The sequence below is a fragment of the Pelophylax lessonae genome (genome assembly GCF_965119305.1).
Source record: "Pelophylax lessonae genome assembly, chromosome: 4".
NCBI classification, from domain to species: domain Eukaryota; kingdom Metazoa; phylum Chordata; class Amphibia; order Anura; family Ranidae; genus Pelophylax; species Pelophylax lessonae.
The window spans coordinates 653,598,935-653,623,943 of NC_138771.1; the positions used below are offsets into that span (position 1 = coordinate 653,598,935).

The 25,009-nt window shown below is 47.3% G+C and overlaps 1 protein-coding gene across 1 annotated transcript in view; it reads right to left on the reverse strand.

Annotated features, from left to right (window-relative positions):
• Positions 1 to 277: 277 nt before the first annotated feature.
• NYAP1 (neuronal tyrosine phosphorylated phosphoinositide-3-kinase adaptor 1) overlaps positions 278 to 25,009 on the reverse strand; it is a 54,742-nt gene continuing 30,010 nt past the window's right edge. The window contains exons 6-7 of the mRNA XM_082257198.1: positions 20,246 to 20,325; positions 278 to 1,254 (exon numbers count right to left, since the gene is read on the reverse strand). Of these exons, the coding sequence (XP_082113324.1) occupies positions 1,003 to 1,254; positions 20,246 to 20,325 (332 nt within the window). The 3' untranslated portion in view covers positions 278 to 1,002. The remainder of the gene's footprint in view (positions 1,255 to 20,245; positions 20,326 to 25,009) is intronic.

Consider the following 25,009-nt stretch of genomic DNA (forward strand, 5'->3'; position numbering starts at 1 on the left):
TCAGGCCCTGCCCCTGAAGTTAGCTACCCACCCAATAAGGAGCCAGAAGAGGCTTTAATTTGATCCTGGTTTCACCTTTTCACTAAGGCCTTGACTTTCCTGACTTTGGGATCAAGCCCTGTTCCTGGAGTTAGCTCCCCACCCAATAAGGAGCCAGAAGAGGCTTTACTTTGATCCTGGTTTTACTTTGTTAATAAGGGTTTGACATTGGGACCAAGCCTCAACCACCAGAGCACCCTCTGTAGTCATCAAGGTCACTCTCAATCGTCAAGGGGTCAGCAAAACAAGGCAAAGTTCACCAAAAAGAAATGCTGATTTTTATAAACAGACCCCATGGTCTACATACACACGGTGATTTCCTATAGGTCTCTGGGGGGATGGGGGGGATAGTCATTAATCTTTAAAGTTGATATTATATCCTAAAAGAGGGTTACAGAGTGTGATTGCTTAGTGTAGCAATTCTGATATTAATTTTCTCTTTGGACGGAAAGACCACACTACCCCGTTACCTATGGAGGGAGAGTGAATAGGACATTGTACCGAGTAGTGCGTCCTGCTGGTTTAGCCCTTTGACCGGATTTGCAGGGTCTCTTTCCCGTCCGAAGGGACTCTAGAGTGATGGTGGTGTGGTGTATTTCTGGGAGGAGCCTCTTGGCTTGGTTTTCTGCAGTCCATCTCACGTGACTTTGGAGGACCTGGTTGGGACTGGACCCTCATCCGCCTTCGAGGAGCCTAAATCCCCCTCAACTCGCACCACTCCCATCGTCCCATTTTGCAGAAGACATTTTTTGCCCCGGTGTGAAATTCCTCTTCTTGTCTTTTGGATGTTCTGTCTGCTTGCCCCACACGCTGCCTTGGCATCTGCAGAGCGTCTCGCGTCTCTCCATTCTTAATCGTAACCCTGTAGACAGTCACTCCCATTGCGCCGTCTTTTCCTCATGCCCTCTCGCCACAGGGTGTCGGCCAGCGCCCCTGGGTAAAGGGAGGGAGAGCTGGCTGCAGTCAGATGGCAGTGTCCCACAGCACAGCCTGTTGTCGATGGCACGGTGGGGTCCCGCCCTTGCGGCCCTCTGACCCCCGACGCCAGCTTGGCAGGATGGGCAGACTTTCCTGCTTGCAGAGGCCCCGCTCAGCACGCGGCTGGCGAGATTTGATCTCGTGACACAGGAACCTTTTCCTCTCGATGACCTCTTGCAGCTTCCCATCACGCTCCCGACCCCCGGGGGCCGCATTGGGGGTAGGGGATAGGACAGCCTGGTAGAAGGAAAGAGATATCGTGAGAGTCCAACCATGCCCTTTTCTGTCAGATGTACATTGAGGGTTTACCTAAGCATAGAACAATGGTCTCCAAACTAAAGGCCAGTTTACTGTCCTTCATACATTAGGGGGGCCAGACTATGGCCAGTGGGAGTAGAAAATGCCCCAGCATCAGTGGGAGTAAACCACGCCTCAGGCTTTCCGGTCAGTGCAAGAAAATAAATCACATAGCACCCCTGAGGTCAGTAGGAGTAGGAATAGTGCCCCATCAACGGTAATAGCCAGAGACATTGTGCCCCCATGTTGGTGTCAGTGGGAGGACTAGTGATCAGTTATTTATATCCGTGGGAGGAATAGTGCCCCATTGTTGGTATCAGTAGGAGGAATAGTTCCCCCAATGTTGGAATGTTGGGGTCAGTGGAAGAAATGGTGTCTCATCTTTGGTGCCAGTGGGAGGAATAGTGCCCCCAATGTTGGTGTCAGTGAAAGAAATGGTTTCTCATCATTGGTGTCAGTAGGAGGAATAGTGCCCCACAATGTTGGTGTCAGTGGAAGAAATGGTGTCTCATTATTGATGTCAGTTGGAGAAATAGTGCCTCCAATGGTGATGTCAGTGGAAGAAATGGTGTCTCAGCATTGGTGTCAGTGGGAGAAATATTGCCCCCATTGGTGGTGTCAGTGGAAGAAATGGTGTCTCATTATTGGTGTCAGTAGGAGGAATAGTACCCTCATTGTTGGTGTCAGTGGAAGAAATGGTGTCTCATCGTTGGTATCAATGGGAGGAATAGTGCCCCCCAATGGTGATGTTAGTGGAAGAAATGGTGTCTCATCATTGGTGTCAGTGAGAGGAATAGTACCCCCAATGTTAGCATCAGTGGAAGAAATGGTGTCTCATCGTTGGTATCAATAGGAGGAATAGTGCCCCCCAATGTTGGTGTCAGTGGAAGAAATGGTGTCTCATTATTGATGTCAGTTGGAGAAATAGTGCCTCCAATGGTGGTGTCAGTGGAAGAAATGGTGTCTCATCATTGGTGTCAGTGGGAGGAATATTGCCCCCATTGGTGGTGACAGTGGAAGAAATGGTGTCTCATCATTGGTGTCAGTGGGAGGAATAGTGCCCCCATTGGTGGTGACAGTGGAAGAAATGGTGTCTCATCATTGGTGTCAGTGGGAGGAATAGTGCCTCCAATGCTGGTGTCAGTGGAAGAAATGGTGTCCCTTCATTGGTGTCAGTTGGAGTAATAGTGCCCCCAATGGAGGTGTCAGTGGAAGAAATGGTGTCTCATCATTGGTGTCAGTGAGAGGAATAGTGCCCCCAATGTTGGTGTCAGTGGAAGAAATGGCGTCTCATCATTGGTGTCAGTTGGGAGGAACAGTGCCCCCAATGTTGGTGTCAGTGGAAGAAATGGCGTCTCATCATTGGTGTCAGTTGGGGGGAGGAACAGTGCCCCAAGAGCCAGATAAAGGCAAGCAAAGTGCCACATTGGACCCCCGGGCCACAGTTTGGAGACCACTAGCTTAACCACTTGCCGACCGCCGCACGACTATCTACGTGGGCGGTCAGCCCCTCACAGGCAAAGTGACGTAGGTCTACGTCGCTCGCCTGTGAGGGTTTAGGGAGCGAGCGCGCGCCGCCGGAGGCGCGCTCCCGCTCCCGCGTGGTCACGGACCCCCCCGCGCGCGTGACCGGCGGACCCGATCGCCGCCGGCCACTCTGCGATCGGCGGGGGAGAGGGAGATAGTCAGGCAGCTTGTGTAAACAAGCTGCCTGTCATTCTCCTCTCTGTATGAGAGCTGATCACATGGATCTACTATGTAGATCCATTGATCACTCCTCATACAGTTGAAGCCACAGCCAATCACAGTTAGAATCACGCCCCTAGGGACACACACAGCCCCTCCCTCTCAAATAAAGTTAACCCCTTCACTACCAGTGCATTTTTACAGTAACAGTGCATATGTATAGCACTGATTACTGTAGAAATGTCACTGGTAACCCCAAAAGTGTCAAAAATGTCAGTCAAGGGTCCGATCTGTCCGCCGCAATGTCGCAGTACCGCAAAAAAAATCGCAGATCGCCGCCATTACGCGTTAAAAAAAAAAACAACAAAAATGACAAAAATCTTTCCCTTTGTTAGTAAACGCAATAACTTTTGCGCAAACCAATCAAAATACGCTTTTTGCGATTTTTTTTACCAAACATAGGTAGCATAAAACAAATTGGCCGAAAATATTAAAAAATTTTGATTTTTACATTTTTTTTTGGGGGAATTTCATATAAAAAAAAGGGAAAAATATTGCTATTTTTGCAAAATTTACGCTCTTTTTTTGTTTATAGCGCGTGATCAAAAAATCGCACAGGTGATCAAATACCACCAAAAGAAAGCTCTGTTTGTGGGAAAAAAAGGACGCCAAATTCGTTTCGGTACAGCGTCGCACGACCGCGCAATTGTCCGTTAAAGTCACGCAGTGCCGAATCGCAAAATGCCCTCTGGTCGTTTAGCAGCCAAATCCTCCGGGGCTTAAGTGGTTAAAAAGATCCTTTGGTTAAAGCAGAACTCTATGCATTGCATGCAATGAGAAAACATGTGAACTGTCGTACCTGGCATGATATCTTTCCTTTTGTTACCTTGTCATGTGACACAGCTCCCTGCCTCATTTCCGCCCCTCCTGCCTGCCCAGCGACCTAAAAATTAGCTCTCCCTGCACATCTTTAACCCCTGAAACACTTTGATATCCAGCAGGCAGTACCTACACTTCTTTCCATTCACTCCCAGCGCCTGAAATACCCTCAAACACCCCCCCCCCCCCAAGCCTGAAGAACACAATAGGCCCTCAGGGCTCATTGGCCAACAAGCCAACCACCAAACTTGAGGGATGAGAGATGGAACACGTGGCTTGTCCTTAGCCCTGTGTAAGCTCAAACCCAATATTTTCAACTGGAATTACGAGATCAAGGAGAGATGGAAGGCAAGTATACAGATCAGTGCCCTCTGGTGGCCATAATGCGGTATTATCCTCACTGAAGTATTTAAGAAAAAATACTACATTATGGCCACTAGATGGCACTTACAATTAGAGGAAGTAATTATATTAGACAAAATACAGAAAAGTTTTTTTTTTGTTTTGCACTGGCGTTAATTTTCCGTTAATATAATCCCTGGTGATCCCTCCATGAAGGTCCCTGGTCCTGTTATGGGATGACAACTGCCCTTCCATTGTGCTTTTGCATCGTCACCCTGTCATATGCGTCCCTGGTGGAGACCACAAGTGGCTGTGCCCAGGAAACACTGCAAGGGCATGATCCACCATTGTCCTCATCAGGAAGCCTCTCCAGGGCAATGATGTGCTGCTGAAGCTGGAGTAAGTACATGCAGACAGGAAGTTTATCCAGAAGATAAGGTGTAAATCAGCAGAATGATGACTTTATCTGGTGCCGAGGAATACAGCCAAGAAATAGGCCAACGCGTTTCGGTCATTTAGGTCTTGTTCACGAATAAAGGTGTAAATGGCCAAAACGCGTTGGACAAATTGGGCTTTCATTTGGTGATAAATGGTAATGGATAGCTCCCGATGGAGCTCAACTTACTGTAAAACTCTTTTCTCTGAGTCCTCTGACAGTTGCAGTCGCTCAGTAAGCCTTCTCGAGTGGGTAATGGCGCCCTCTGCAGGCGTAAGCTAGGCAGTTGAAAGTTACCAAAAAAACTTTCTACACTTAAGACACACCTCCAGGGGGGCGTCCCTTAGCCATTATCCTGACACAGTTACTACTGTCCCTCAGTTTTGTAGCAAGCAGTACCGGAAGGCATCAACCCCAAAACACAAAGACAGAGGGGCGGGGGCTGCGACTGTCAGAGGATTCAGAGAAAAATGGATTTTTGTAAGATCTTACCGTAAAATCCTTTTCTCTTAAGCTCATTGACAGACGTAGTCTTCTTGATTCTCAAGAGCTGGGTTATGTTGTCTCCGCAGGAGTAGGACTAGGCAGAAAGACAAAACGTTCTGGCTCCACCTTAGGGGCAGTCCCTGAGGGTATATCCTCCCTCTCTCTGCTACAGGTAATCAGTTCTGTTTTAAAGCAGTACAGAGAATTTAACCCAACCCAACTCAATGATAGAGGGGCGGGTACTACGTCTGTCAATGAGCTTAAGAGAAAAGGATTTTACGGTAAGATCTTACAAAAATCCATTTTTCTCTATCGCTCATTGACAGACGTAGTCTTCTTGATTCTAAAGAGCTGGGACATCCAGAAGCAGTGCCACAAAATGAGGGGTGGGATTGACAGAATCAAAATCCAATCTAGAAGGCCCAACCGGAGCCAACCAGAAGTATCAAAGGACTCATCGAGTAAACAGATGAGACCTACCCCACAAATCCTCGAGGTAGACCAACAGTCTCCTCAAACAGTGGCCTGCAGGAACCTTGCAGCCAGAAGAGGCATCTGACGATGCCATCACATAAACCTTATACAATATTGTAAAGGTATGAACCGACTACTAAACAGTCGCCTTGAAAACCTGAACCACTGACGCCTGATGGCGGAAGGTCCAGGAAACTCTAAGCGCCCGAGTAGAATGCGCCTTAACAGGGAACGGCGGATCCCGACCCTTAGATAAAATAAGCCTATACCACCGTCTGTCTGATCCATCTAAAGATGGTCGCAGCAGAACAGGCAACCCCTTCTTAGGGCCATCCGTGATCACAAACAGTGAATCCGTCTTACAAATTGAATCCGTAGTATTCAAGTATATCCTGATCGCCCGAACTACATCCAAGGAATGCCATGCAAATTCTCGAGGATGATTGGGCTAAGGACATAGGAAGGACAATACACTGTCCTTATTCAATGAAACTTTGAAACCACCTTAGAAGGAAGGATGGATTCGGATGAAGAACAACCTTATCCCTATGAACCACCAGATCTGGGGAACAACAGTATAATGCAGCCAGTTCTGACGCCCTGCGTGCAGAAGTGATAGCCACCAAGAAGACCACCTTCTGGGATAAAGTAGGCAAGGGAATCTCCCTGATATTTTCAAAGGGAGGTGTCTGAAGAACCGACAGCACCAAATTAAGATCCCAGGATGGTAACGGCGCGTGCACTGGCAGAGCCAGGTGTCGCACCCCCTGGAAGAAATTCCGCACCAAGGAATGAGTAGACAAAAGCTTCTGAAAGAAGATAGCAAATGCTGAAACCAGACCCTTGATAACACTCAAGGCCAGCTTCTGCTCAACTCCCTGTTGCAGAAAGCCAATATTCGGACTACCGAATAAAGATGTAGATGGAACCCAAGGGATTCACATCACACAATATAAGACTTCCATGTACGATGATAATCTTTCTGGAAGTCGCTTTCCTTGTTTTAACTAGAGTAGGAATAACTGAAGCTGACAATCCCTTGTCCTTCAGCACCTGGGTCTCAATAACCAGGCCGTTTAAAACCAGCGATCGTAAAGCAGGATGGAAGATCGGTCCCTGAGACAGTAGATCCTCCCTGAGAGGAAGTCTCCACGGGACGTCCGCCATCAGTCTGACCAAGTCGGCGTAACAAGCTCGACGAGGCCAGTCCGGAGCTGCCAGGATTACTGGAATTCCTTCCTCCTCTATATTGCGAAGAAGTCTTGGCAGTAACCCAAGAGGAGGGAAGGCATACATTAGCTGGTATTGCCCCCACGGGGCGATCAGTGCGTCTGCGGTTTCTGCTAGAGGATCGCGGGAGCGAGCCACGAATCTCTGAACTTTCCTGTTGAATCGAGATGCCAACAGATCCATATCCGGGGTGCCCCATTGTAGGCACAACTGGTGGAAAACGTCTGGATGGAGGGACCATTCCCCCTGATCCAGGGTCTGACGGCTGAGATAATCTGCCTGCCAATTCTCCACCCCCGGAATGAACACCGCAGAGATTGCTGGAACAAATCGTTCCGCCCAGCGAAGAATGCAAGCCACTTCTTTGGCCGCTCGGACACTCTTGGTGCCCCCCTGGTGATTGACATAAGCCACGGCCGTGGCGTTGTCCGACTGGATCCGAACCGGGCTGCCCTGGAGCTGCTCGTCCAGTGAATCAGACAAAGTCTGATCGCTCTCAGTTCCAATACATTTATCGGTAACCTGGATTCTTCCGGGGACCAAAGTCCCTGGACAGATAACTGACCGAGAATTCCTCCCCATCCGGATAGACTGGCATCCGTGGTCACTGTCGTCCAATATATTGGCAGAAATGACTTTCCCTGGCTGAGCATCGGAGACCGAAGCCACCAGACCAGAGACTCTCTGGTCTGTTTGCTCAATCGGATCTGATTGTCCAGGGATTCCGGATTCCGATTCCATCTGAGAGGAATCTCTTGCTGAAGAATTCGGGTATGGGACTGGGCAAATGGGACTGCTTCGAAGGAAGCCACCATCAACCCCAGACCCCTCATGCAAGTCCGAAGGGAAGACCAGCTGTTGGTGGACTGCTGATTGAATCTTTCGGAGTTTCCCTACCGGAAGAAAAAACTCTTGTCCTGACTGTGTCTAGAATTAGACCCAGATTCGAGCCTCTGGGTGGGAACCAGAAATGACTTTTGCTGGTTCACCAGCCACCCGAATTCCTGTAAAGAAATCATAGTAATTTCTATGTTTTGTAGCAAGGTCTGAGGAGACTCTGCATGAAGCAGAAGATCGTCTAGGTAACCTAGAATCGATATGCCTCTTTGGCGCAGAAGTGCCAACATTGGGGCCAACACCTTTGTGAAGACCCGCGGAGCCGTGGCGAGACCGAGAGGTAACGCCACAAACTGATAGTGGTTCTCTTCTACGGAAAAACGTAGAAACCGCTGATGTCCTGCGAAAATGGGAATGTGAAGATATGCGTCCTAGATGTCTATGGACGCTAGGACATCCCCTGGATGCAGGAAGGCTGCTACTGTGCGAATGGACTCCATTCTGAATCTTCTTATGTAGACAAAAGAATTGAGTGCCCTTAAGTCCAGAATTGGACGCACTTTGCCCTCTTTCCTGGGTATTGTAAATAGGTTTGAATAAAAACCCCTGAAAGCGTTCTGTCCAAGGAACGTGGACTACCACTCCTTGTTGTAGTAAATCTGTGACTGCTCTCCACAGATCGTCTAAACGATCCGGGGATAGTCGGCTATTGGAAGGGAAGAATCGCGCCGGTGGGAGAGATCGAAACTCGATCTTGTACCCTGACCTTATGACTTCGCAAACCCATCTGTCCGGGATTCTGGAAAGCCATGGATCCGGGAACCGGCGAAGACGTCCCCCCACCCCAGTTATGGGTGGGGGCGCACCTTCAGGCTTTGGATGGTTTATCTTCAGGTCTGGAGGGGGCGGGCTTTTGCTTGCCCGACCAACGACCCCTGACGCCTCCTGCAGGAGCTTTGGAGGACTTAGTTTTTTCACCCGCGGGACGAAAAAACCTCTTGTGAGCAGAAAAAGAAGGCCCTCGTCTTTGACGAGTTCCTTTACCTTTAAAATTTTGCGGTAAAAAGGTGCTCTTTCCACCCGTGAGATCCTTAATGATCTCATCTAAGTTGGCTCCAAATAGACGCTCTCCTAAAAAGGGGAAATTAGCCAATGCTTTTTTGGAACCTTGGTCGGCTAACCAACCTTTTAGCCACAGTGTACGCTTGAGAACCACCGCTGAGACAGATGCTCGCGCCAATAATGAAGTGGCGTCTAACGCCGCATCACACACAAACTGTAACCCCTGTATCATCTGTTCCAACAAATCTGATACCGCCTGAGGGACCTCTTCTAGGTCCCGGCGTAACCACTTGGTCCATACAGTTACAGCCTGCGAAACCAGACCAATAGCAATTATTGGTCTGAAAGCTGATCCAATCAAGTAAACATGGTGCGAGACATAGCTTCTATCTTGCGATCCACTGGATCTTTAAAAGACGGAGCGTCTTCTAGAGGAATAACCGTGGCTTTATTCAATCTAGCAATTGGTGAATCCACCACAGGTGGTTCTGTCCATTTCTTAATGAGGGTTTCCTCAAACGGATAACGCCTGTTAATGCATTTAGAAATAGTAGAAATGCGTTTTGGCAGACTCCATTCTTCTTTGATTGGATTGCCAAAACATTTGGGCAATGGAAAAAACCTTCGCCACTAGATGCGTTTTTAGTCCCAAAAGGGATTTCAGTTTCAGCTATTTCTGACGGAATACCCTGTAATCTTAAGGTCTCTTGAACAGATACCATGAGTGCGTTTACCAACGCTTCCTCTCTGGCTATGGCTGATGCCGAAACATCCTCCTCACTGTCTGAAAAGACAGTACCCGAGACACCAATCCCAGATGAAGTACCTGCAACTGCAGAAATAGGCTCAGAGTCTGAATCCGAGGTTTCAGATAATAAGGGGTTAGGCGGGGGTCGCTTACTTGCGCCCTGTCCCTGACAAGCCACTTCCACCCGGGACACAAGCTTCCATAATAGCGGACAATGATTTAATCGTCAGTGGGGTGCTGGAGGATCCTGCAGACCCCTCGAGGGGATCCGGAGGAGATACATGAGTGGCAGGGTCCATGATAATTCAGGACACCATTGCCAGAAAACACAAAAAAACTTTTTTTTTTTTTTTTTTAAATAAAAAATACCTCTTTTTTTTTTTTTTTTTAATTTTTTTTTTTTTTTTTTATGTGTCTCCCCCTAGCGCAATAGCGCCCCTCAGAGTACCTGCTTCTCGATCCCACAGAGAGGGACCCCCAAGGCTCACCAACCGATGCAGTGAAGTTTCCAACCAACTGCAGTCAGCGTCTGTCTTTACAGACTGGAAGGAGCTGTTGCTTTTTCCCGGGTAGAAGGACGTGGCTCCGCCCCCTGTGTACGCCTTCCGGCGTTCCCAGCTCTCCACGAGGTAGCTGGGCTCATGAAACATGGCCGCCCCCATATAGGAGACATTAGACTCCAAAAACATGGCGGCCGGCGTGACCTGAGGACATGCATGCACCTGGTCTACGGCAAAATGGCGGCGGACCGCCGAAATCGTTTTTCCCAGCACATCCACCTGCATCTCTGCTGAGTGGCGATTGATAGATCTACAGGAGATACACTACAAATAAGGTAGGATTATACCTCCTATGTCTGCTGTAATGCTACAGTCTGCTGGGTAGAGTGTTAGCTCTCAAACCAAGTCCACTTCCCACAAACACATACTGTATTTACAAGGGGGACTTTTAGTGTCAGATATATACTGACCATGTATGGAGGGGCCCATAATACATACTGCCTCATAACGAGGAAAGAAAAAAGGGAACGTTTACTCACCATACCGAACCGACAGGCACCCTCTCTTCACAATACCCTCTCCACCGGGGTGGGGGTTTGTGGACCACTCCGGACGCCTCGACTCTCAGGTTCCTGGCGTCCAAGCGAGACTTTTAACTCGCAAGGTCAGTCCCTCCACTGGGACTCCGTCGCGGCCGACCCAGCGCGGAGCTCTGGTCTGCACGCGCTCGTAGGCAGAAACCGGGGTGACCACTGGATCTCAACATCCAGCCCGTCGCCCGGCCCCGCATACTTACTTGAATGTGTCGCGGCCGACCAAGGGCAATGCAATGGTCTGCGCGCGCTCGTAGGCCGGCTGGGGTGACCACAAGTGTCGCCCAGTCCGGCGTTTTTTGCTTGAAGATCTCACAGGAAAAACACTGGAGAAAAAACTACCTAAAAAATATTTCTTCTAAAGAAAAAATCTTGCCAGGACCAAAAAGATCCCAGCAAGGAGCTTAGGTCCTTACTCCTGACTAGACAGAAAAAAACTGATTCCCTGTAGCAGAGAGAGGGAGGATATACCCTCAGGGACTGCCCCTAAGGTGGAGCCAGAACGTTTTGTCTTTCTGCCTAGTCCTACTCCTGCGGAGACAACATAACCCAGCTCTTGAGAATCAAGAAGACTACGTCTGTCAATGAGCGATAGAGAAAAGAGTTTTACAGTAAGTTCTTACAAAAACTCTATTTTCTCTTACGTCCTCTGACAGTCGCAGCCGCTCAGTAAGCCTTCACGAGTGGGACGTCCAAAAGCAGTGCAGGTGTGAGGGGTGGGAAGATGCAACCTACTGAAAAGGGCAACGTGTCAACCAGGCCAGAGAAAGAAACTAAGCCAACAGGGCAACAAAGCTCAACAGGAGCTAACCCAGAGTAAGAAAAAAACACCCCAGGAAGAGACAGAAAGAAACACGACTCTTCAAACAACTGCCGCACTCAAAACCCCTGCGGCCAAAGGAAGCATCCGAGGATGTCAGTCATCACATCAAGTTCGTAAAATTTTGTGAAAGTGTGCACAGATGACCAGGTCGCCGCTTTGCACACCTGTGCCATAGAAGCCTGATGGCGAAACGCCCAAGAGGCACTGACAGCTCTAGTAGAATGTGCCCTTACAGGGAAAGGAGGAACCTGACCCTTGATTGAATAGGCCTGAACAATCGTCTGCCTGATTCATTTAGCCGAACCCTTAGCCGAACCCTTCCGAGGTCCCTCAGGAAGGACAAACATGGAATCAGACTTCCGAAAAGATTCCGTGGCAGACAGGTACCACCGCCCGGACCACATCCAAGGAATTTAAGGCCAATTCCTTGGGATGCTTGGTTTTCGCACAAACCGAAGGTAAGACAACATCTTCTTTGAGGTGGAAAGCAGATACCACCTTGGGAATCAGGCAGACATGAGCTTGCCTTAACAGGAGGTCGTCCAGATAACCGAGGACCGCAATCCCCCTTAAACGCAGCAAAGCCAGCACCGGAGCCAAAACTTTGGTGAATACCCTGGGAGACGAAGCGAGACAGAAGGATAACGCCACAAACTGATAATGCTCCTCCGCCACCGTAAAGCAGAGATACTGCTGATGACCTTCGTAGATAGGAATGTGCAGATACGCATCCTTTAGGTCAATGGAGGCCAAAAGGTCCCCTGGACTCAACGACGCCACCACCGACCGGATGGATTCCATCCGGAACTTCTGTACCCTCACAAAGCGGTTCACAGACTTTAGGTCCAGAATCGGATGCACTTTGCCCTCTTTTTTCTGGGCTCCATGAACAGATTGGAATAAAAACCGTGAAACCTGTCCCACGGAGGGACTGGCACAGGGGTGGACTGACAACTCATGGGGCCCCCGGGCAATCAGAGATCATGGGGCCCCCTGTGTCCACACTCAAGCCACACAAAGCCCCACCTACAAATTGCAGCTCAGCCACATAGAGTGGGCATTTAAAATATCTACCACAGCATAGCCTGCATGGAAGTTCCTGGCTTCTTTCTGTAGTGTGTAGCCTCTCATGGGGCCCCCTACTGACCCTGGGCCCTCGGGCAGTGCCCTAATCCCCGAATGGTCAGTCCGCCCCTGGACTGGCACAATGACTCCATGGGTGAGAAGATCTTGCACCACCCCCTTGAGATCTCTTAAACGATCAGGAGTCAGATGGAGATTTGATGGAAAGAACCTGTCTGCGGGGCGAGATCGAAATTGGTCTTGTACCTTGAACGAATCAGTTTGTGAACCCACCTGTCCTGAATTCGGGACAACCAGGGTTCTTGAAAGCAACGCAGATGTCCCCCCACCCCTGAAACGGGTGAGGGCGTCCCTCCAGGAAGAGGCGGACTGGGTCACCGAACCGGCCTTACCGGACCATGGTTTCTTGTGACCACCTGAGGTCTTGAAGGATTTTCCTTTATCCTGTGCCCCGAAGGCGCGAAAGGACCCACAATGAGCCTTGAAAGAAGGACCCTGCCTAGCATGGGGGGATTTTCCCTTAGAGGCTTGGGGCAAAGGGGTACTCTTAACCCCCGTAAGTCCCTTGATCAACTCATCCAGAGTGTCCCCAAAAAGACGACTACCCACATAAGAGACATCTGACACAGTCTTTTTGGAAGCGTGGTCAGTCGACCAACTCCTCAGCTAAACAATGTGGCGGATCGCAGCCCCAACCGCAGACAACCGTGCGACCAAAGAAGCCTCGTCCAAGGCCGCATCACACAGGTATGTTACGGCCTGGGTCACTTTATCCACCATGTCAAGGGCAGCCGGAGAGACCGACTACGCCAACAAAGTGCGCCGAAGCACCTTGGACCATTCCGTAACAGCTTGAGAGACCATCACCGAAGCGAACATAGGATTAAGCAGGGAGCCCGCCACCACATACATGTGGCAGTAAAGCGTCTCCACACGCCTATCTGCCGGATTCTTGAACACCGGGGAGTACTCCACAGGCATCAGAGTGGATTTATTCAACCTAGAAACAGTGTGGTCCACCTTAGGATTGTCAACAGGATCCGCAAAGGGATAACGGTATTTAAACCGCTTAGGCACCACCAGCATTTGCTTGATGCAACGCCATTAGTCGTTCCTTGTTTCGTGAAACTCCTCGGGGCAGGGGAAAACCTGACCCGACTTCTGGGCTTTGCTGGACCCGAAGGAAACCTGCTTACCTGACTGGGAGGGCTGATCGTCAAGATTTAAAGTCTCCTTAATGGAGCTAATAAGTGCATCCACCGCAACGCGTTCCCGCGCCTCCGTAGAGGAAGACTCTTTCTCCTCCCCATCTGAATGTGAGGACTGGGACCCCTCAGGGGGGACGTTGTCCGTGGCAACTAAATCAGGTTTAGAGTCAGAAGACTGAGAGGGCATCGGCTGTTTTTGAGAAGTACGTTCAGACATCAGCAGATCCACTTTGGATGCCAAAGTCGCAAGAGCAGCAGATAATGAGGCCATGGAAGAGGATTCAGGGGTTCCTGAAGCACCAATCAGGTCTGTGGGGAATTTGCTATCCTGGGAATCATGGTGCCTGATAGAAACCTATGGGGGGAAGCACTGGCAAGATGGCCACCACCCTTACTAGGCGGTCACCCACAGCAAAGATGGCACCCAAAACAGCGCCAAAACGATGAGATAAAATGTGTGATAAAAATACTCGCGCCAAGGTGTAAAAGGTCAGATATGGGAAAGCTGCAAGTATTCAAAGACACTAACTGAACGGGTAGTAGTCTCAAAATTAATGGGTGAATGGGTGTATATACTGCGCTAACCTTATTAAATTAAACCCAGAAAAGTGCATGTGCTGTCATGTGATTACTCTTCAGTGATAATAAATATTAAATATTAAATAAATTGTTGAATATGTAAACAATGGACTCCAATTGTGAATGTCTTCCACTAAAATGCATGTGCAAACTTAAGAAATAGTGCAAACATATGACTTATCAATAAACAAAAAATGACATGAAAAATATTCCATGAAAATTTCAATATATAAACATCTGAAGATAGTCCGTGAAAAGTTCTTTAAAGTGCAAAATACGTGCTCAAAAACAGTCTCTATTGTGCTGAATAGGATCGTGCGTGACGGTGATTCTTACAGGTTCTACCACTCTGTGCCGGGTGGAGTAAGGTATCACACTTACCGGACGGTGTGGATTCCAATGGCGTACGCCTAATGGAATCTAAAGCGCTTATTGCTGCTGCTCCTCTATATGGATACCAAGGTGGACGTTCTCTTTATGGATGAAGGGTGGACACTCAGCATGGAAGAAAGAAAGATATGCTTCTCATAGTGCAAAAAGGTTTTCCTTTAATTGAACTTGCATAAAAACTCACATCAATCTTCACAAACACTGTCCATGTAAAAACACCATAAAAAGTCCCCCGATCAAAAGCTGCAGCTGATGCTAAAAACTCCCAAGTGGTATAAAACACTCCAAATAAAACGTAGGTGACACAGCAAAAAAACAGCACCAATTATCCCCAACAAGTGTAACGGGACAAAGTGCAAAAGGGTAGATCGCTATTGAGCTCCTAGTTCCGCCTTACGGCTGGGTGACCATGGGCGCTGGTTCTCTCCGCTCTCCTCGCCGAACCCGGAAGTAAGAGTCTCGGCGTGCGGTCCAGCTCCTGGCTCAAAGCGAGGCAACGTGCGTGCCAACTTGACGCGTTTCGTCAGAGTGTGACGTCTTCGGATGAGATAAAATGGCTGCTGCCCACACTAAGAGGCCTAAACAGCCTGCCCTCACCCAAAATGGCAGCCAAGCGAACGGCGCCAAACAGAGTAAAAAACCCAGGAACTGGCCACCACGGGGAAACCTAGAGAACACCCCCGGGAATGCATTAAGCCCCCACACCCCCCCCCCCTTCCATAGCAGTGAACACCACAGAGCACCCCCCAGCAGGGGCAGGGAGGAGGGGGCCGCACCACACGGCCAGGAGGGTGGGATACCACAGGGACCACCTTGTACTGCCAACCCCTGAGAGTGGGCCCACGGATTATAGTCCCAGGGACACAGGGGTAGTATCACTCACCAGTCCAGCGAACGCGGGCACCGCTCTGATACAGAACACCTCCCACCCTGAGTGGGGGTGCCATCAGCCAGGAAGGGATGCTAGCAGCACACGGGCGTTCCAGAGTTGAGACATCCCGGCGAAGATGGGTCTCCGCAGGCTCGTCCCTGTCCTCAGGGGCACTGTCGTTGCGAGGCCTGGGCGCACCAATGACCTGCGACGCTCGGTGGCAGACTGGGACTTCCATAAGTATCTATATTATCCAGTGTGAAGCCCAGCTCTGCTGTCGCTTATAGTCCTCCAGGAATTCCCTGACTAACTAGTGATAGTGAGTGAGGAAATTCAATAAAAGGCTATTTTCAAAGAAAACAACACAAAGAAACTGAGACAATAGGGTCCCAGCTGGAAGACCTAGGCAGGATAAAAACTGAGGGACAGTAGTGTCAGGATAATGGCTGAGGGACGGCCCCCTGGAGGTGTGTCTAAGTGTAGAAAGTTTTTTTGTTAACCTTTCAACTGCCTAGCTCCATAGGTATTTGGTTCCTCAGGCCAATAGGGGGTGGGACTTTGAGGCAGTTGCCAATAATGCAAATATATGCGATTATATGATTTTTCAAAGTTTTTTTGTAAAAACATATTTATTTCAACTTCATACAGTTATGTTGTGCTTAGTTGGGTGAGAGACCCAACAGTGAGTAGGTGAAGAAAGGTAAAGGTGTGACATTTGTGATAAGGGTGACTTTTAGAACAAATTCCCTGACATTCATGCGTTGTGGATGTTCCAGGGGGCGTCTAAAATCCAACGCGTTTCGGCTTGCCTATCCGGCTGTGCCTTTTTCACGGGTTCACCATATCTACAATCATATTATCCATGAGTTATATCAAATATAAATATATTATATAAAATACCATTGAATATTGAATATAGATGATACTATCTAAAGAAATTACTTTACTTACAAATGTATTAACTCATGGATAATATGATTGTAGATATGGTGAACCCGTGAAAAAGGCACAGCTGGATAGGCAAGCCGAAACGCGTTGGATTTTTAGAGGCCCCCTGGAACATCCACAACGCATGGATGTCAGGGAATTTGTTCTAAAAGTCACAAATGTCACACCTTTACCTTTCTTCACCTACTCACTGTTGGGTCTCTCACCCAACTAAGCACAACATAACTGTATGAAGTTGAAATAAATATGTTTTTACAAAAAAACTTTGAAAAATCATATAATCGCATATATTTGCATTATTGGCAACTGCCTCAAAGTCCCACCCCCTATTGGCCTGAGGAACCAAATACCTATGGATTTCTGACCAGGGATGTTGGCACACTAAAACTTAGAGACATATACACTATATATCCAATAAGAGTTTACTGGAGTTTCCGAAACCATACCCTCAACTGCCTAGCTTACTCCTGCAGAGGGCGCCATTACCCACTCGTGAAGGCTTACTGAGCGGCTGCGACTGTCAGAGGACGTATGAGAATTTTTTTTTTTTTTTTATTTAGCTATATATTACTTGCATTTACTATAATTTACCATCAAAGAACAACCCAAAATAACCCTGCCGATCGCAGCGATACCACATATGTGTGTTGTCTGTACCCAGGGGCCAGAAATAATGGTGCGCATTTTGCATTTTTGTTTTTTTACCCTGCCTAAAACTTACTACAGTGCCTTGAAATGTATTTTATTGGGATTTTATGTGATAGACCGACACAAAGTGGCACATAATTGTGAAGTGGCGCCCCCTATCCCTGCAATAAACCATTGCGCCCAGGGCAACCACCCCCCTCCTGCCCATCCCTTGTCCTGGCCCTGGTCTGGAGTTCGGCTTTTAATGAAAGACAGGTTCACTTTAGTTATTTTTTGGACTGGATGGAAACTAGTATCTTGTTTCTGCCTTAACATCATGTCCAAAACAGCCAGAGAGGGAATTTATCTATGTGCGATGCTCTGCAGCAGAGGGCGTGTGGAGGACTTGGTGGGAACTATGTGGACAGGTAAAGATTAGGCAAGGACTACAGCGACATGACAGTACAACTGGTCAGTCCTTGTTCTTTCCTCCCATCCACTGACAGCCCTCCCCTTCAGCACAAGAGGGATGATCTGCATCCAAGAAATGCAGCAATGCTCTGCACAGGGATGAAACGTTGTGCAGGAGGCAGAAAAAGCAATGATAGCAGGGGTGCCAAAAACATAAGGAAGAGGGTGGGATGCTCTTCAGATGAAAGCAATCAGATGCAGCAATGCTCTGCAGTTATAAGCATGCTAAAAAAATATATATATATATATATATGTTGATGCTCTGCAGGGAAGCAGATGCTAATGAGGCGAAATGCTCAGCGGAAGGATGAGATGCTCTGCATGAAAATTATATAGGCTACAAATGGATAGAAAGGCAAGAATGTGAAGTGAAGCGATGCTCTGCAGATGACCTGTGACAGGATGTGGGGCACTGCTTTTCGTAGAGGTGTAATGGACTGCATAAGGGAGTGAAGCAATGCTCTACATACAACTGCAATGGTCTCTATAATGAAGTGAAGCAATGCTCTGCACACAACTGCAATGGTCTCTATAATGAATTGAAACATTGCTCTGCACACAGCTGCAATGGTCTGTATAATAAATGAAGCAATGCTCTGCACACAGCTGCAATGGTCTCTATAATGAAGTGAAACAATGCTCTGCACACAGCTGCAATGGTCTGCATAAAGAAGTGAAGTGATGCTGTGCACACAGCTGCAATGGTCTGCATAATGAAGTGAAGCGATGCTCTGTTTACAGCTGCAATCGTCTGCATAACGAAGTGAAGCGATGCTCTGCACACAGCTGCAATGGCCTGCATGATGAAGTGAAACAATGCTCTGCACACAGCTGAAATGTTCTGCATAATGAAGTAAAGCAATGCTCTGCACACAGCTGCAAAAGCCTGCATTATGAAGTGAAACAATGCTCTGCACACAACTGCAATGGTCTGCATAATGAAGTAAAGCAATGCTCTGCATACAGCTGTAATGGTCTGCATAATGAAATTAGGCAATGCTCTGCATACAGCTGCAATGGTCTGCATAAAAAAGAAGCGATAATCTGCACACAGCTGCATCGGTCTGCCTAATGAAGTGAAGCAATGATTTGCATGCAGCTGCAATCTTCTGCATAATGAAGTAAAGCAATGCTCTGCATACAGCTGTAATGGCCTGCATAAAGAAGTGAAGCAATGATCTGCACACAGCTGCAATGGTCTGCTTAATGAAGTGAAGCAATGATTTACATACAGCTGTAATGGTCTGCAAATTAAATGAAGCAATGCTCTCCACACATCTGTAATGGTCTGCATAATGACATGAAGCAATGCTCTGCATATAGCTGTAATGGTCTGCATAATGAAATGAAGCAATGCTCTGCACACAGCTGCAAAAGCCTGCATTATAAAGTGAAACAATGCTCTGCACACAGCTGCAATGGTCTGCCTAATGAAGTGAAGCAATGCTCTGCATAAGGCTGTAATGGCCTGCATAATGAAATGAAGCAATGCTCTGCACACAGCTGCAAAATCATGCATTATGAAATGAAACAATGCTCTGCACACAGCTGCAATGGTCTGCCTAATAAAGTGAAGCAATGCTCTGCATACAGCTGTAATGATCTGCATAATGAAATGAAGCAATGCTCTGCACACAGCTGCAAAATCATGCATTATGAAATGAAGCAATGCTCTGCACACAGCTGCAATGATCTGCATAATGAAAGAAGCAATGATCCGCAAACAGCTGCAATGGTCTGCATAATCAAATGAGGCAATGCTCTGCATACAGCTGCAATGGGCTGCATAATCAACTGAGGCAATGCTCTGCATACAGCTGTAATGGTCTGCATAATGAAATGAAGCAATGCTCTGCACACAGCTGCAAAATCATGCATTATGAAGTGAAACAATGCTCTGCACACAGCTGCAAAATCATGCATTATGAAGTGAAACAATGCTCTGCACACAGCTGCAATGGTCTGCCTAATGAAGTGAAGCAATGCTCTGCATATAGCTGTGATGATCTGCATAATTAAATGAAGCAATGCTCTGCATACAGCTGCAATGGTCTCCATAATCAAATGAGACAATGCTCTGCATACAGCTGTAATGGTCTGCATAATGAAATGAAGCAACGCTCTGCATACAGCTGCAATGGTCTGCATGATAAAGTGAAGCAATGCTCTGCAGCCAGGAGAAATGATCTGCATTACCATGCAGGTCAAGGGCGTGCTGCTGGATACCGTGAAGTCAAGCAATGCCCTGCAGACAGGTGGAGTAGCCTGCATTAGGGAGCAGAGGAATGCTCTGCACACAAGGCGTAACAATCCCAAAGTGCCACTAAGGGGAGCAAGGCTCTGCAGGGTGGTGCAATGATCTGCATAATGAAGCAAAGCAATGATCTGCATGCAAAGGGAAACAAAACTTGCAGAGAAAGGTGCGATGATCTGCATCATGAAGCAGCAGCAATGTTCTGCAGGTGGCGCAATGATCTGTATTATGAAATAGAGCAACACTCTACAGCAATGGCAGTTGGCAGCGTTGGAAGCATCAGGTGCATGGAAGACGGAGCGATGATCACAGACAGCATGGCACCGAAGCGTGATGATCTGCAGAGGTCAGAGATGGTCTGCAGGGATTATGTGGCACAAGTGATGCAAGTTTACATAGAATACCTGATTCTGCCTCTGAACGGAGGTCTGACGCACTCCAGACGTGGAGGCGGATCTGCCAAGGCGATAGCTACCTCCAAAATCTGCAGGGACAAATGGAGGAGAGAAGTATAAGTAAATGGCAGTTTCCTAAAGCATTACTGTGTGTAACCACTAGAGGGCGGTAGAGACCAGTGCAGGAGAGCAGGCTGCTGGGAGAATTTCCAGGTCTATTACAATTCAATATCAGATCCATTTATAAAAAAAAGATATTTAAGAGTTTACCATTGCGGTTTGTTATTCACCCAGAAATCCTGGTCAGGAGTCAGGACAATGGAACGGCTTTGTTCATACTTCTAGTCATTTACCGAAAATAACCAATGATGTCACCTATTTAATGCCTTTCATCCAAGAACAGGGAGCCGGCTTGGCGAATGGACTGTGCACTTTATTCCAGGCAAACCGCACATTCTTCACTTCTAATTCAAAACTACGAAAAACCATCCATAGGTCTTTTCTGTTCCAAGACTATGAGGCTTAATGACTGGGCCCTTTTCCGGGACTAGAGATAGACCAGCAGCCGGACTAATCAAAGCCATAAAAAACCAGATGGACAAACTGTACTTTTTATTTAAGTCTGGAATTTCCTATTTGAAAGTCTTCTTTATCTGAAGTCTACTTGGATCTTTAAGGTTCTTTGTTCTCTTCACCCAAGCCTAAAGGACTAAGCTTTACATGCAAGCCCACACGGAACCTCTGAAAGGACTATTCTTTTTCATATAGGCCTACAACTAACCTATGGAAGGTCGGTTATCTCTACGTTTACACAGACTCTTTGACAGGAGTGTACTTTCCTCTTAGACCTACAGAGAATCTCTGAAAGGACAGTGCTTTCCATCTAAAGCTCCACAGAGTGACTAAATGGTCTATGCTTTCCGTCTAAGCCAACGGAGTCTCTGAAAGGACTGTGTTCTCCATCTAAGCCAACGGAGTCTCTGAAAGGACTGTGTTCTCCATCTAAGCCAACGGAGTCTCTGAAAGGAGTATGTTCTCTATCTAAGCCAACGGAGTCTCTGAAAGAAGTATGTTCTCCATCTAAGCCAATGGAGTCTCTGAAAGGAGTATGTTCTCTATCTAAACCAATGGAGTCTCTGAAAGGACTGTGTTCTCCATCTAAGCCAACGGAGTCTCTGAAAGCACTGTGTTCTCCATCTAAGCCAACGGAGTCTCTGAAAGGACTGTGTTCTCCATCTAAGCCGACGGAGTCTCTGAAAGGACTGTGTTCTCTATCTAAGCCAACGGTGTCTCTGAAAGGACTGTGTTCTCTATCTAAACCAATGGAGTCTCTGAAAGGACTATGTTCTCCATCTACGCCTACGGAGTCTCTGAAAGGACTGTGTTCTCCATCTAAGCCAACGGAGTCTCTGAAAGGACTGTGTTCTCTATCTAAACCAACGGAGTCTCTGAAAGGACTGTGTTCTCTCTAAACCAACGGAGTCTCTGAAAGGACTGTGTTCTCTATCTAAGCCAACGGAGTCTCTGAAAGGACTGTGTTCTCTATCTAAACCAATGGAGTCTCTGAAAGGACTGTGTTCTCTATCTAAGCCAACTGAGTCTCTGAAAGGACTGTGTTCTCCATCTAAGCCTACAGAGAACCTCTGAAAGGACTATTCTTTTTCATATAGGCCTACGACTAACCTATGAAAGGTCTGTTATCTCTACGTTTACACAGACTCTTTGACAGGAGTGTACTTTCCTCTTAGACCTACAGAGAATCTCTGAAAGGACAGTGCTTTCCATCTAAAGCTCCACAGAGTGTCTAAATGGTCTATGCTTTCCGTCTAAGCCAACGGAGTCTCTGAAAGGACTGTGTTCTCCATCTAAGCCAACGGAGTCTCTGAAAGGACTGTGTTCTCCATCTAAGCCAATGGAGTCTCTGAAAGGACTATGTTCTCTATCTAAACCAATGGAGTCTCTGAAAGGACTGTGTTCTCCATCTAAGCCAACGGAGTCTCTGAAAGCACTGTGTTCTCCATCTAAGCCAACGGAGTCTCTGAAAGGACTGTGTTCTCCATCTAAGCCGACGGAGTCTCTGAAAGGACTGTGTTCTCTATCTAAGCCAACGGTGTCTCTGAAAGGACTGTGTTCTCTATCTAAACCAACGGAGTCTCTGAAAGGACTATGTTCTCCATCTACGCCTACGGAGTCTCTGAAAGGACTGTGTTCTCCATCTAAGCCAACGGAGTCTCTGAAAGGACTGTGTTCTCTATCTAAACCAACGGAGTCTCTGAAAGGACTGTGTTCTCTATCTAAGCCAACGGAGTCTCTGAAAGGACTGTGTTCTCTATCTAAACCAATGGAGTCTCTGAAAGGACTGTGTTCTCTATCTAAGCCAACTGAGTCTCTGAAAGGACTGTGTTCTCCATCTAAGCCTACAGAGAACCTCTGAAAGGACTATGTTCTCTATCTAAAGCCTCGTACACACGCGTCGAAATTCGGCCGGGAATTTTCGTCCGACGACCGATCTGCCGATTTTCGGCTTGTTAGTATGGTGCTTCCGACAACTGACTCCGACTTTTCAGCCGAAAATAATCTGATGTGCAGGCTATAAAATTTTTGTCCGCCGTCAAAACACGTCCGATTTTCGTGCAGTCAGTACAGATTTCGACAGGGAAAAATCTAATGAGCAAGACTGGGCATGCTCAGTGAAGAAAGAACACAAAGAAAGCAAACCAACACATGACATCACTTCTGAAGTAGAATTCTGTCGGGCGAGAAAATTCGTGTGCAGTCTAGAGCACATTCCAACCAACAAAACACCACTCTGGACAAAAGACGGATGATCGGTTGGCCGATAATCGTTGCGTGTGTACGAGGCTTAAGCCTACAGAGAACCTCTGAAAGGATTGTGTTCTCCATCTAAGCCTACAGAGAACCTCTGAAAGACTTTGCTCCTCATCTGTGTCTACAGAGTGTCTCTGGAAGGACTGTGTTGTCCATCTGGGCCTACAACTAACCTCTGAAAAGATTGTAATGTCCATCTAAGATTACATAATGTCTCTGAAAGGACTGTGTTCGCTTTCTAAGCCTGCAGAGAACCTCTGAAAGACTTTGCTCCTCATCTATGTCTACAGAGTGTCACTTGAAGGACTGTGCTGTCCATCTAAGCCTACAGAGAACCTCTGAAAGGATTGTGATGTCCATCTAATTCCACAGAGTGCCTCTGAAAGGACTATGTTCTCCATCTAAGCCTACAGAGAACCTCTAAAAGACTTTGCTCCTCATCCATGTCTACAGAGTGTCTCTGGAAGGACTGTGTTGTCCATCTAAGCCTACAACTAACCTCTGAAAAGATTGTAATGTCCATCTAAGATTACATAATGTCTCTGAAAGGACTGTGTTCGCTTTCTAAGCCTACAGAGAACCTCTGAAAGAATTGTGATGCCCATCTAAGCCTACAGAGTGTCTCTGAAAGGACTGTGTTTTCGCAATCTAAGCCTACGGAGAACCTCTGAAAGACTTTGCTCCTCATCCATGTCTACAGAGTGTCTCTGAAAGCACTGTGTTCTCCATCTAAGCCTACAACGAACCTCTGAAAAGATAGTAATGTCCATCTAAGATTACATAATGTCTCTGAAAGGACTATGTTCTCCATCTAAGCCAACAGAGCACCTCTGAAAGGATTGAAAGGATTGAAATATCCATCTAAGCCTACAGAATGTCTCTGAAAGGACTGTGTTCTCCATCTAAGACTACAGAGAACCTCTGAAAGATTCTGCTCTTCATCCATGTCTACAGAGTGTCATTGAAAGGACTTTGTCCTCCATCTAAGCCTACAAAGAACCTCTGAAAAGATTGCAATGTCCGTCTAAGATTACTGAATGTTTCTGAAAGGACTGTGTTCTCCATCAAAGCCTACAGAGAACCTCTGAAAGAGGTCTACACTAAGCTAGGTTATGGCCGAATACACGATAAGAAAATCGGCTGAAAATTTCCGTTCAGCGAGCGATCGGCCGATATTCTACTCGTTAATGCCCAGCCATCAATGAGCAATATCGATATTGTGAACGAAAAATATTGTTTGAAAAACCCGAAAAATTCTGTCATCTCGTTTGGGAATGAACGATATTCTATACATTGGTGTTGAGGTCGTTCATTTGAAATCTGTATAATCTCATCACTCATGCCCGGAAATATTTTTCGATTCGACTGTTTCGATGGTCGGCAGGCAACGGTCGGGCCGATATTCGGACCGTGTATGTTGGCAACGTTTTCGACCAACAAATACTTTTTCAAAAGTCGGTGGTCGAATGATCGGGCGATATTCTAATCGTGTCCCCTCTGACCCTCTGAAAGGACTGTTTCCTCCATCTAAGCCTACAGAGATCCTCGGAAATGACTGTTCTCTCCATCTAAGCCTATAGAGATCCTCTGAAAGGACTGTTCTCTCCATCTAAGCCTACAGGGACCCTCTGAAAGGACTGTTCTATCCATCTAAGCCTACAGGGACCCTCTGAAAAGACTGTTCTCTCCATCTAAGCCTACAGGGATCCTCTGAAAACACTGTTCTCTCCATCTAAGCCTACAGGGACCCTCTGAAAAGACCGTTCCCTCCATCTAAGCCTACAGGGACCCTCTGAAAAGACTGTTCTCTCCATCTAAGCCTACAGAGATCCTCAGAAAACACTGTGCACTCCATATAAGTCTTCAGCGACCCTATGAAAACGCTGTTCTCTCCATCTAAGCCTACAGAGATCCTCTGAAAGGACTGTGCTGTCCATCTAAAAC